At 44.2% G+C, this 12,419-nt stretch overlaps 1 protein-coding gene across 3 annotated transcripts in view; it reads left to right on the top strand.

Annotated features, from left to right (window-relative positions):
- ARHGEF3 (Rho guanine nucleotide exchange factor 3) overlaps positions 1-12,419 on the top strand; it is a 310,231-nt gene that overhangs the window by 39,396 nt on the left and 258,416 nt on the right. For 2 of the 3 annotated variants that reach the window (XM_022572818.3, XM_089919494.1), the window contains exon 2: positions 266-358. In XM_022572818.3, the coding sequence (XP_022428526.2) occupies positions 297-358 (62 nt within the window). In that variant the 5' untranslated portion in view covers positions 266-296. Of the gene's footprint in view, positions 1-265; positions 359-2,897; positions 6,772-12,419 lie in introns of those variants that run through there. The other variant, XM_089919495.1, reaches the window with a different exon arrangement.

Raw genomic sequence — 12,419 nt, 5'->3', positions numbered from 1 at the left:
CTTGAGACCTACGTGGAGAAGTGGAACATATCACATCCTTTCACATTCCATTGGGAACTCAGATACCTGGCTGCACCTAGCTGCAAGGATGCCTGGGAAATGTAGTCCCTGATGAAACTCAAGTAACCTATGGACAAAGGGGAGAATGGATTTTGATGGACACTAGGCAGCCTTTGACATATTCCTTTTGTATGTATTTAATGCATCTCTTTGTGTTAACATACATGTACCCAGGTTATAAATGTTGGTTATTTTCCTTTTTCAGAAAGAAGACCTGGATCTGCCACACAGTGTCTATGGACAGTTCCAGAGTAATGAATCAATGTGTCTTCAGAGAAATGGAAGAAAACAAGGAAAGGTAAAAGTATCTTTAAAAATTAAAATTAAAAAAAATTCTTACATGCAACAATTAAATGTAATGCAGGACTTCTTATAAGTCAGTGGAGGCCAACAAGAATTTGGAGATAGCAAAATTTCATGTGTCCCGTTTTCATACCTTGAGTTTCTGACACCAAAGGAAGGATACCTTTGTCAAGTATGAGGGAAGTTTTCTAAGATTTAGAAGGAAGAGTTGGTATATAGAACTGATGTGGTATAGCATTAAATATCTGATTCTGTCATTCCAAGAAGCTATGGGCTTATGCTCAGATGTGTTGTGTCTGCATTTGTGGGTGGCCAGTCCCCCAAGAGGAGGTGAAGGCAGACCCTTAGCTCTCGGCAGCTACATCTTCTCTTGAAGTCATCATCTCTTCCTGTTCCTTCCACCTCCTCTTTTTTGTTCCTTAAAAATAAATGTATTAATTTAATTTAAATACCCAAGAAATGCATTGGTACGTTTTTCTGGTTAAAAATAAGAGTGAAAACCCCATTGATCCCCAAGTTTCATTCCCAGCACCCACCCCACTCCTACCTTTCCCAGAATAACCACTGTGACCTACTTTGTGAATTTCCTTCCAGAGCTTTTACTAGGAGTCTATATACATAGAAAAACAAAGTCATTTTTTCCTTCCTTTCCTTTTTCTTTCTTTCTGTTCTTTAAATACAGTCTGTCATACTGTGCTTGCTGGTCTATTCTGTAACCTTTTTATTTTATTTATTTATTTATTTTAATAATTTTTTTTAACATTCTTTTTTAAATTCATTTATTTTATTTATTTATTTTTGGCTGTATTGGGTCTTCATTGCTGTGCGTGGGCCCTCTCTAGTTGCGGCGAGCAGGGGCTCCTCTTCGCTGTGGTGCGCAGGCTTCTCATTGCAGTGAGAGACTTCTCTTGTTGTGGAGCATGGGTTCTAGGCACGTGGGCTTCAGCAGTTGTGGCACGTGGGCTCAGCAGCTGTAGCTCACGGACTCCAGAGCATAGGCTCAGCAGCTGTGGCACACGGGCCCATTTGCTCCGCAGCATGTGGAATCTTCCCGGACCAGGGCTCGAACCCATGTCCCTGCATTTGCAGGCAGACTCGCAACCACTGCAGTACCAGGGAAGCCCCTGTAACCTTTTTAAAACATTCAATAATATGTCTTTAAATGTTTTCAAGACAGTACATGTGAGTCTACCTTGTTTTGTTGCAAAGTGAGTATCGTATCCATGGCATGAGAATCTCACTCTTTATCGAGCTGTTTTCCTGTTGGTGGTGGGGGGTGGGTGGGTTCTGTTTCTCGCCCTTACAGCAGTGGAGTGCTTTGATGCACTTTCTGGCTTACGCCTCCAAGCACATGAGCAGATAGTTCTCTTAGGTAGATGGTTATCGAGGAGTGAAGTTGTTGGGCCATCCTTTGCATGCATTTAAGATCTTGATAAATGCTGCCAAATCGTTCTCTAAAGAGCACCAGTTATCGGCAGGATACCAGATTTCCTGTTTGCCCGCCTCCTGCCACACCTCAGCTCTTCATGCTTTTTAATTTTTGCCAGTCTGTTGGGTTAACAGCGGTATCTCTCCATGGTTGTAATTTCCTCCCCCTTCTCTTTACTCTGAGGAAGTTCGTCTTCTCAGGTCTCTCTGTTTCCCAATGGCCCTGGCGAGCCTCTGTCCTTACAGGGACCCAGTGATTATCCTGAGGCCCAGAGCACCTGGACAGGCTGGGTCCTTCCCAAGAGTGGGCACCTGTTTGTTTCTTTTCTGAAAAGTATCCAAGTCTGCTCTTCCAGTAGCGTTCATCCCAGGATCACCTGCTTCTCTCTGGATCCTGGAGTGGGTTGGGAGAGCCTTGGGTTGGATTTCCTGACTCAGATGATTTCATCCACTACCACCACCATCCTTGGCAACAATCTGAGTATGTACTATGTGTCAGGCTCTGTGTGGATCACTTGGCTTACTCATCTCATTTAATTCTCACCGTGGTGAGGAAGGGGGATGTGTTGTTACCCCCATTATGTCCATTAGGTGACGTGAGGACAGAAATTCCCTCAAAACCAACCCAAGCAACAAAAGAAGACCAACAAATACTCTGTCTTGCTGCGGAGCCCCAGCTCCTACCCATTGCTCTCACTTTGAGTGACAGACAGACCCATGCTTGCCGAGTGGCGAGTTCTCCTGTGGTCATAGCTTATGGACCACATGGAGCCATTAGGCCCATGTTCGCAGTGGCCTTGACCACACTCACGTGGCCTTCCCAGAGGAGAGTGTAGGAGTGGAGAGTGTGGTTTGGGTTTTGTTTGCTTCCAGCATATGAACACAGGCTCTTTCATTTCACCAGCCCCTCTATTCTGGTGTACAGTTGGGGGTGGCAGTCTCACCCGTATTCATCCAAAATACTTCTCTGGAAAGGGGTTTTTGTCATAGGGAGTAAATCTACTTTATTAGGATAAATATGCCCACTGAGCTATGGCCGAAGAGGAAGTTCTTCACTCACCCCCATAGACCTGATCAGTCACCCTCCCTAAAACGTTTAATTTGAGACGCCGTTCTAAAAGCAGGCAGAGTGCAGTTTCAGAGGTCTTCCTGAGCCCCAGCCCCTCATTAGGTTTCAGAAACGTAAATGTGTAGAGCCAGCGGAGGTCCTAGGCTCACTGTTTGGTTTCTTGCTTCCCCATCAGGGCAGTGGGAAGCAGTCAGGCCTAGAGGGAGGAAATGATTGTCCAGGTTCACACAGAGCCAAGCTGCGGTCTCAGGCCTCCGGGGGTTGGCTCTGCCTCTTTTCACAACATCCCAGCTACTTCTCGCATGATTATTAGGACGCTGACCAGTACTTGTTCCAAAAATTGAGCTTATTACGCAGATAATGCCTTGAAGGAAACCAGCCCATTGATCAATCAGTTGATTATTCATTCAATGGGAGTTTATGAAATACAATTGTGGGCACAAGAGACAGCAAGTTGAGTAAGATATGAATTCTCAGGGAATTCAGGGTCTTGGCTGGGGGGGGTGGATGGGCTTTTGCAACGCAGTAAGCAGTGGTTAAGTAGAAAACTTTAATTCTTCGTTGGTTGATGGGGATAATAATAGTACCTCCTGCAGTGGGTTGTTGGAGCATGTCCTGAGTTAATCATAGTAAAGCACCTGGTATTGAGTAAGCACCCAATTAAGGCAGCTGTTTTCATTTTTGTTTGTTTATTTTTAATCCCACATAGAGTGAGGAACCTAGGAAGATTTCTCTATCAGAAGATTGATAGGGCCAGACTTGTGTTTTAGAAATGATAATCTGGGACTTCCGTGGTGGTCCGGTGGTTAAGACTCCACGCTTCCATTGTAGGTGGCACGGGTTCAATCCCTGCTCGGGAAACTGAAATCCCACATGCTGCATGGCCAAAAAAAAAAAAAGAGAAATGATAATCCATTGACATGATTTCTTATCCTATATGTAATTATCTTTTTAGTGTCTCCCTTTCTTACTGGACTGTGAACTCTGTGGGGCCAGGTCTTGCCTGTTTTGCTCACTGTTGTTTACCCAGTGCCTGGCACACAGTAGGTGCTCACTAATATTTCTGGACTGATAAGTGTAGTGTTCAAGTAGCGATAAAGGGTGGACCCTGGATCCTTGAGGTGAGGTACTGTGACAAAGCCTGCCAGTGAGAAGGACCAGGACCTAAGCTTGCCTGGAGCCAACCCCAGGTTCCCGAGGAGAGGGGCTCCCTGGGGGCGCTGCCCACAGACCTCACTCCCTTCTGCGGGAATGCAGTTTTGCTCCTGAGCTTTACGGACACTTTGTCTTTTAACCAAGTGACTTAGTTGTGGGAAGACCTAGTCCCACAGCACTCATTAACTGAGCAACCTTTACTTGCCGCTTGTACTTCTGGGTGCTAACTCACAAGAATACAGGATTTTTAGAAGAGTAAGCCCCTGGGGAGTGCAGTTTTCTGCTGGCATTTGTGATGTTGGGCGGACAATATCACTCCTCAGTTTCTTCAGCTGTGCAGCAATGGTTTTAGGCAAGTGGAATTTCTGATGTTTAAAGAGGAGAATTTTGAGGGGAGAAGCTCTTGCCCTTCTTGTAAATCCTTCCTATAAATGGACTTGTGATAGTTCCTTGAAATGGTAGATGGTTAGGACTCAGCCCATGCTGGAGAAATTGATCGATTGTTTCATTCATTCATTCATTCATTCATCTGTGGGTCAGTCAGTCAGTGAACATCCTATCCTGTTCAAATAAGGGGTTACTCTTTCCTTGCAGGGCCTTTCACTCTCAGATTGTACCAATGAGTGTCTCTTTTATGAAAATAAAGATCTTCTCTGGCTAGCTCATTTATTCCAGGGTGTTTTGAGAACCTCTTTTGTGCTGGCTCCAGTAGAGTTTACTGACTTGAAAGGCAGGGCCTTGTCTGGTGCAGCAACACCCCATGTCCGGCCCAGGGCCCTGTACACAGTAGGCTCTCAACCCATGAGCAGCTTTAGTGGCCTGAACTGGCTAGAAAACAGAATGATTTTTAGATGGCAGCATGAAGGGCTGTATCCAAAATTGAGATTTGCCCTGCGCTGTGTTCTGTTTTCATGCTCCAGGGATAGACTGCCTCTAGAGCCCGCACCTTAGACTGGTTAGTTTCACTGCTTGTTGTTAGTTGCTCTCTTCTTGATCCACTTATCGGCTTCCATCGTGTCCTTCAGGCGGGAGCTGTTTGGGTCACTGATTTTTTATGAGCTCTTTGTTCACTGCCCCAAGGGCTGTGTGGGCCTGCTCTGCTTCCTCCACCTCCAGAAGTTCAGCCGCTGACCTTGAGAAGCTGGAAACCCAACAAAAGGGAGAGTAGCCTCTCCTGACCTGAGGCTCTAGCCTTTACTCTCAGACTCACCAGTCCTGTGACCTTGAGCAAGGCACTTCACCTCTCCAAGGTGTCTTCTTGGAGATTCCATCAGCATTTCCCACAGTCTGCTCCTCAGAACATGGTTTCCTCCAAACATTAATAGGCACTGCAGGGAAAAAAATGGGGCCTGTTGCCAAACTTGTTTAGGCACTACTGGCTTAAGCTCAGTCAAATGTAGCCTTTCTCACAGGACCCAGCAGAGCCTGTAAAAGGTCAGTGTGCATGGAGGGGTCTCTCAAGAGAGGGAAGAGTGTGCAGCCCCCCGATCCTCACATCTGCTGTTGCAGAGATCACACTGGGGACATGCCGAACTGGGAGATCTTGAAGGTTCCTACCAATGCTGCAGTGATGTGCCTGGGACAGAGAGGCATAGTAACCAAAGACACAGGTGTTGGATTTTTAAATGGTTTAGCGTTTTTTGATAGGAACTTTAAGATACTATTGTAAGCGAAAGATGGAAGAGGTCTTCCAATCCCTGTCACAAGCCTGCCGGTGAGTGAGTTGAGAACAAGTGGGAGGGTCAGGTATCTTCATAAAGGTTTTTATTCAGGCAGAAACTCTCCCGTGCAAAGAACACTGGGCTGCAAACTGAAAAACCGCTGTGCAGATTCTGCTCTCGCCTCTTCCTGGCTGTGTGACCCTTGGTGTGTCTCTTTTCTTTTCTCTCATATCTCTCATTGGCTAAAAAGAATGGTTGGTTGATTGATGACTTTCCTTTTAATCCTAAAATTTTAGGTATATTGTTTAAAACAACTGTAAGCCCCCTGAGGGCAGATGTGGTCTGTGTCTCCTCACCCGACTCCTCAGGGCGGTGCCTGGGATAGAGTCGTCACTCACTAAACATTTGTTGCATAAATATGAAAACGAAATAGACTCCATATTACATTCATTGGCGTAACCCCGGAGACAGCTTATTATTAAATGATTGTTAAGGTAATTGAGTGAGTGCACATGATCTTCTTTGAGACACAGGAAGACCCAATGAGCGAGGTGATGTTATTTTACAGATGAGGGACTGACATTTTGGGAGGCAAAGGGCTGGGCTGTGGTCCTGTAGCAGGAATGGAAGAGCCAAGACCCAGACCCAGCCTCCTAAGCCTCAAGTTCTGCTTTGTTGTGGTTTTTTTCTCCACTAAACCAAGTCTTTATCTGTCCTTGGACTGGTCAGAGGCATGAATTAGGACAGTGTCCTGGAAGATCTGCTGTGAAGCCACTGAAAAAGCTCTTCAGTTCTCCAGGGAGCCTGGCTAATCCTCTACATGGCAAATTATAATAATATCTGCCAATTCCGGGCACCTCCTAAGGGGCTTTTTATATACGTTGGCTCCAAATATCACAGTAACTGGGCAGAATACACATTGTTTGCCTCCATTTTGCAGATGAAGAAACAGTTTTAAGGACGTGCCCCAGTGTCACAGGTACTTGTTGGGACATCTGTGTCTTTGATGCTCTCAAGGGAGAAGGCCCCTGGCCTTCTAGCCATCTCCCCTACTTCTCATCTCATTGGGATCCTCATCTTACCTTGTCCCTGCAGGTGGGCGCTCCAAGCCCCTCTGCAGGATGGGAAGGAGCTGCTGTGGCTGCCCCAGGGGTGGGACGGGGCCTCAGCCAAGGGAATCTGTTGAGGTGCAGAGGGTGGGCGTTCTAGTCTCATTGGGAGCCCGTCATTGTGTTCCTAATTCCAGACAGTCTCCTCATAGTGGGGCCCTAGTGACAGTAGGAACTGCCAGGAGGGTGTTAGGGGAAGTGGTGAAGATCCTGGCCCAGTTGTTGGAAGTTTTCCTAGTCTCAGTTTGCCATCTATGAAGGTGAATAACAGTGGTACTTAGGTCATAAAGTTGGTGCGAAGGTTCAATGTGCTACGAAGTCCCTCGCTTGTGGTCACCGGGCACCTGGCTAACACCCAGCACGTGGCCTTAGTCTGTTATCAGCCTGTAAATCGTTTTCCCACCAACCGCAGAACCAAGTAGGAGCCGTCAGAACACATGCCCTTTGCTTTTCTGTGGCAATCCTTATAGTGATGACTTTGGGAAATTCGTTCAGCAGTTACTTGAGTACCTACCTATCGTGTGCTCAGCACTCTGTCAGGTATGCTGGGGGATGCAGTCAGACCTGGACCTTTCTTCCAATCTAGAAGGGGAGATGAACGTATGTAATAGGAGACAAGACGTGTTAAGGAAGGGCCTAGCAGGGTCTGGCACGCAGTGTGCACCTGGGAAATGTTTAAAAACACTCAAGAGACTGCCCCGGTGGTCCAGTGTTTAAGACTCTGCACTCCCAATGCAGGGGGCACAGGTTCAATCCCTGGTCGGGGAGCTAAGATCCTGCATGCCGCATGGCGCAGCCAAAAAAAAAAAAAAACACCCCCACTCATAGTGGAGGACATTCAGATGGGCACTGGACTTGAGGTGGTACCAGGAAACACAGTGCATGCGTCTGGCAGGGGAAGCTCACCCAGCCCCCGCCCTGCGGAGGGATGGTGGCACGTGAAAGGTGGCACCCGTCTTGATGCTGAGCCCTTGCTGGGTGGAGACCATGTGCGTCAATCTCCGTCCTGGGATTCTGATAGAAAATTCCTGCCAGGCAAGAGCGTGGCACATTCCCTGGAGGAAACTCTACCTTTTCAACTCTGAGGGCCAAGAATCAGGCCTGGAGAGCTGTGTGAGGCTGGGGGTGTGGGCATGCGAACCCACGAAGGTTGAAGCGCTCACTGGGGCCACAGAGGTAAAGAATTATCAAGATGCATTTATGGAGCGCTGGTTTTGTGTGGGTGTTCTGCTGGGGTGTGGGTGGAGAGAGTCTTGAGACTTTGTTCTTTAGGTGGGAGAAGAGCATGGGAACTTAGGTTAAGGCTTTCCCTGTGATCATTGCTTGGACTTGGGCTGCATGTGGCTTTTGTCCCACCCCTGTGCAGTGTTGTGTGTGCTGTGTGCAGCTCAAGAAGGAACCACTGTCTTCTCTAAGGGTGGGGGTTGATTGAGGGCCTGCTGTATACCAGGCACTGTACTGGGCTCAGGGTTAGATCTGTGACTGGTCATTTTGCCAGTAAGGAAACTGCCCAGGGAGGTGATGCACGTGGAGTTTACACAGTGAGTTAGTAGCAGAGGTGGAATTAGAACCTGGATGTCCTGTAGCCGTGAATGATGGCAATTAATTGGGCAGAGTCAACACCCAGCTACCTTTTGGCAGGTTGTCCTCATGGTTAGGACTGAGGATTTTTCTTTATCTGTAAATTTGAACAAGTGAGAAAAATTTTCACTATTTCTCTGATTTCCCTCCTTGCTTTACTTACTGTCCCCTTATCCCCAGTTCACTGTAGTCCTTCCTCATTCCTTTGGCACCTACCATACTGTTAAGATTTTTCCCAAGACAACTCATTTTCTCACCTTCCCCCCACCCCATTTTGCTACTGTTTTAGTTTTGGTGGTTTGTGGGGTTTTGCCAAGTTTTAGTTTTCCACATTGTTGTAATCGTAGTAGCTTTATGATAGTCCTTCACACTTGTTGTGTCAGTCATTTTTTCGTTACGTGGTCTTCATATGCATTCTTTTTAAAGGGCTGTATAATATCTCATTTATTTAAAAAATATTTATTGAGTGGCAGCTGTGTGCCTGGCTGTGTAGTACAAATGAATGGGCAGGAACTTGACGCGGCCCCTGTCTGCCTGGAGGTTCTAAGTAGTAGGAAAGTCAGCCGTTAACCTCACACTCACTTGGACAGACTGTTCCATTATGTTACAGTGATGGAGTTGTGGGTAAGTTTTAATAACCTGTTCTCCACTTCCCAAAGCAAATAAAGGGGAATTTCACCTCTCCACTGACATCTGGGAACGCTTCCCTGGGGGAAGGATGAGCATTCCAGGCAGAGGGCACACTTTTCCTGTTGTGGAAAGTGAAAAAAAAAAAAAAGTATTATAAAACTACTGGTCATGCAAAAAGGATATTGTGCATATGGATAGTAGGCATATTTTAGGTTCTGAAACAAAGTTCAAATCACTTGTTAAAGACCTAATAACTCCTTTCTTTGTGTTCTTTATCTTATTATTATAATGTTATCAAAGGAACTAAGTTTTACCTTGTATTTTTCTTTTTTAAAAAATATTTTATATTTACTGACCATTTTCAGCATTTATTTCTTTTCTTTTCTTTGGCCGCAAGGCATGGCATGTGGAATCTTAGTTCCCCAACCAGGGATCAAACTCGTGCCCCCTGCTCTGGAAGCACGGAGTCCTAACCACTGGACAGCCAGGGAATTCCCCTACCTTGTATTAATATTTTTCTACCCAAATGTATATTTGGAAAATTTGTAACTCTACAGAAAAGTTAACAGATTTTTTTCCTTCACCTAGATTTTATTTGAACACTTTGCCTCACTACTCTGTGTGTGTCTCTGTGTATGTGTGTGTGTGTGTGTGTATACATATATATACTTTCTTTTCCTGAACCATTTGGAAACCCATTGCAGACATCCTGACACTTTACCTCTAAATACCTTGGCCTGTAACTCCTAAAAATAGGTACAGTCACGTTCATATTCACCTGTTACCCACCTCTGCAAACAAACAATAATTTTGTAATGTCTTTTTTTAGTAGTGTCAATTATTTATTCTCTTTATTACACATATATGTAAGTTCGTTCCAGTGGTAGGGCTTAGTACATGATTCTAAAATAAGCAAGTGAAAATTTTCCCAGTGGCGCGGGGGCAAGTCACACAATAGCTTTAAAAATTCTATCATGAGGTTACATTAACATTATTATTGCAAACAAGAAAATAAATCCTGTTTGAAATACTAACTTGAAAACTAAGGAAGCATATAAATTCCAGTAAGCGAAATCTATTCATGGTTGTTTACAAATAGCAACAGATCCAAAGGCCAAAAATACTTCACAAATGCATCTAATGAAGTTAGCAGAAACTCAAGACAGATTACCCGTTTCCCATCTTTTGTTCATGTGGTTTTTGTCCTCTATGCAAATGCGAGTATAGGATGTACTTGTCCTTTCAGTGGAAAGGGTAGTGCTGTCCATCACGAGGTACAAATAACCCTACCTAGGCAACCTTTCACCTCCAGGCGAGCCTGAACACCTTGGCCCTCCCTTGGCACCATGTCTTAAAGAGACATTGGCTCTTAGCAGCTAGACTTGAGAAAGTTTTTTAACTTGGTATACTTTCTTCAAGGAGGTTCGTATTCAGAAGCCTTGTACACAGAACCATTTTAGGATTGAGGGAAGAGGTGGGAGAAGATTTAGGGAACACAAGTCAGATGTCAGTATTATCATTCTCTTGTCCTTCCAAGGCATCTCTTTTTTCCTTTATCTGTGTTCAGTATTAATTTTACTTCCTTGATTCCTCTAATCCCCATTTATTTAGTATAGACCTATAATATCTTTTAATACCCAGTCCATATTCAACTTTCCTTAGTTGTTCCAAACCACTTTTTTTTTTTTTTTGGCTGCGTTGGGTCTTTGTTGCTGCACGCAGGCTTTGTCTAGTTGAGGTGAGCGGGGGCTACTCTTCATTGCGGTGCGCGGGCTTCTCATTGTGGTGGCTTCTCTTGTTGCGGAACACGGGCTCTAGGCACGTGAGCTTCAGTAGTTGCAGCACATGGGCTCAATAGTTGCGGCAGGCAGGCCCTAGAGCGCAGGCTCAGTAGTTGTGGCGCACAGACTTAGTTGCTCCATGGCATGTGGGATCTTCTCAGACCAGGGATCAAACCCGTGTCCCCTGCATTGGCAGGTGGATTCTTAACCACGGCGCCCCCAGGGAAGTCCTCCAAAACACCTTTTACAGCTCTTTCCATTTCTCCCTCCTTCCTGCCCCACATCCAGGGAGCATTCCTGGCTGAAGCGTTGCATTTGGTTCGTATGTCCCTTTAGTCCCCTTCGATCCAAAACAGGGCCTTCTCTTGTATTTATCCTCCACAACATTGGCACTTTAAAAAGTAAGATCCATGTTCTGGATTTGTCTGAGTGTCTCCTTGTGGTGCCGTCTACTGTATTCCTTCATCCCTTCCCTTCCATGAATGTCAAGTGAAGCACAGTGGCTGGAGTAGGTCCAGGAACAACATGTGCAGTGACAGGGTCTCATTGGTGACATTGTTACTCCCCAAGGTCAGGATGACTCATGGCTGGTGGTGCTGGGTTGACACTTGGTTAAGACCACAGCTTGCATTGTGTTTTGGTTTAGATCTGATAGAGATAATAATAATTATATTGACCATAATTCTAACAATAACCTTTCTAATAAAAAAACTCTCTCACTCTAGACATAGGACAAGAATCTAAAAAATAATGAATATATGTATAACTGAATCACTTTGCTGTATACCTGAAACTAAGACAACATTGTAAATCAACTATACTCCAATAAAAGTAAAATATTAAAAAAAGCAGTTGCAGATTATTCCACTATACTATTTTATAACTTATTTTACTTAAAAAAATCTCCTATTGTTAGTGTTTAATTGCTTATATTTTTATATTATAAACAACACTGACAAATATTGTTACATAAACTAATTTGCACATTAAAAAATAAACACAGGACAGGTTTTTTGCTTTTTAATTACAAAAGCAGTCATATATAAGTACAGCTCCTTTTGTTTATTTGTTTAAAACTTTCAAATAAGATTGAATCTGCTTGATATGGACCTTATAGTTATGGTAACTAAGGGAGAGATTTCAGAGAAAGGCTCTGCACTTTTTAAAAAATATCTCTCCCTCTTTTTTTTTTTTATTTGAAGTATTGTTGATTTACAATATTGTGTTAGTTTCAGGTGTACAGCAAAATGATTCAGATATGTATATATGTAGTTTTCAGGTTATTTTCTCTTTTTTTTTTCACACACACACTGTATTTTATATTTACAAGAGATAAATAGACTGACACCAAGCATTGTAAATGGATGACCACAACAAAAGCAACAATGACTGCAGTTACCAAACACGAAACACACTCATACGATGTCATAATATTGACATTCAGTCCAGTAATCCTCCACTGTAGCAGCTCCTTTACTTTGCAGTGAAAATTGATTTGTATATTTTTTGCCTCTGAGTCCTTATGGGATTTTTTTTTTTATTCAAACAGAAAGTCACAAAAATTATAATCATCCTCATCAGTTCACTCAGTCCCATGTAATTAATTTCTTTTTTATCTTGATCTTTTGTTAGCACTTTTATA

The sequence above is a fragment of the Delphinapterus leucas genome, chromosome 10, assembly GCF_059928025.1.
Source record: "Delphinapterus leucas isolate spDelLeu-1000000601 "Yukka" chromosome 10, BTC_Dleu_Yukka2, whole genome shotgun sequence".
NCBI classification, from domain to species: domain Eukaryota; kingdom Metazoa; phylum Chordata; class Mammalia; order Artiodactyla; family Monodontidae; genus Delphinapterus; species Delphinapterus leucas.
The sequence above is the reverse complement of the archived record's forward strand: the minus strand, read 5'-3'. Positions and strand labels throughout refer to the sequence as shown.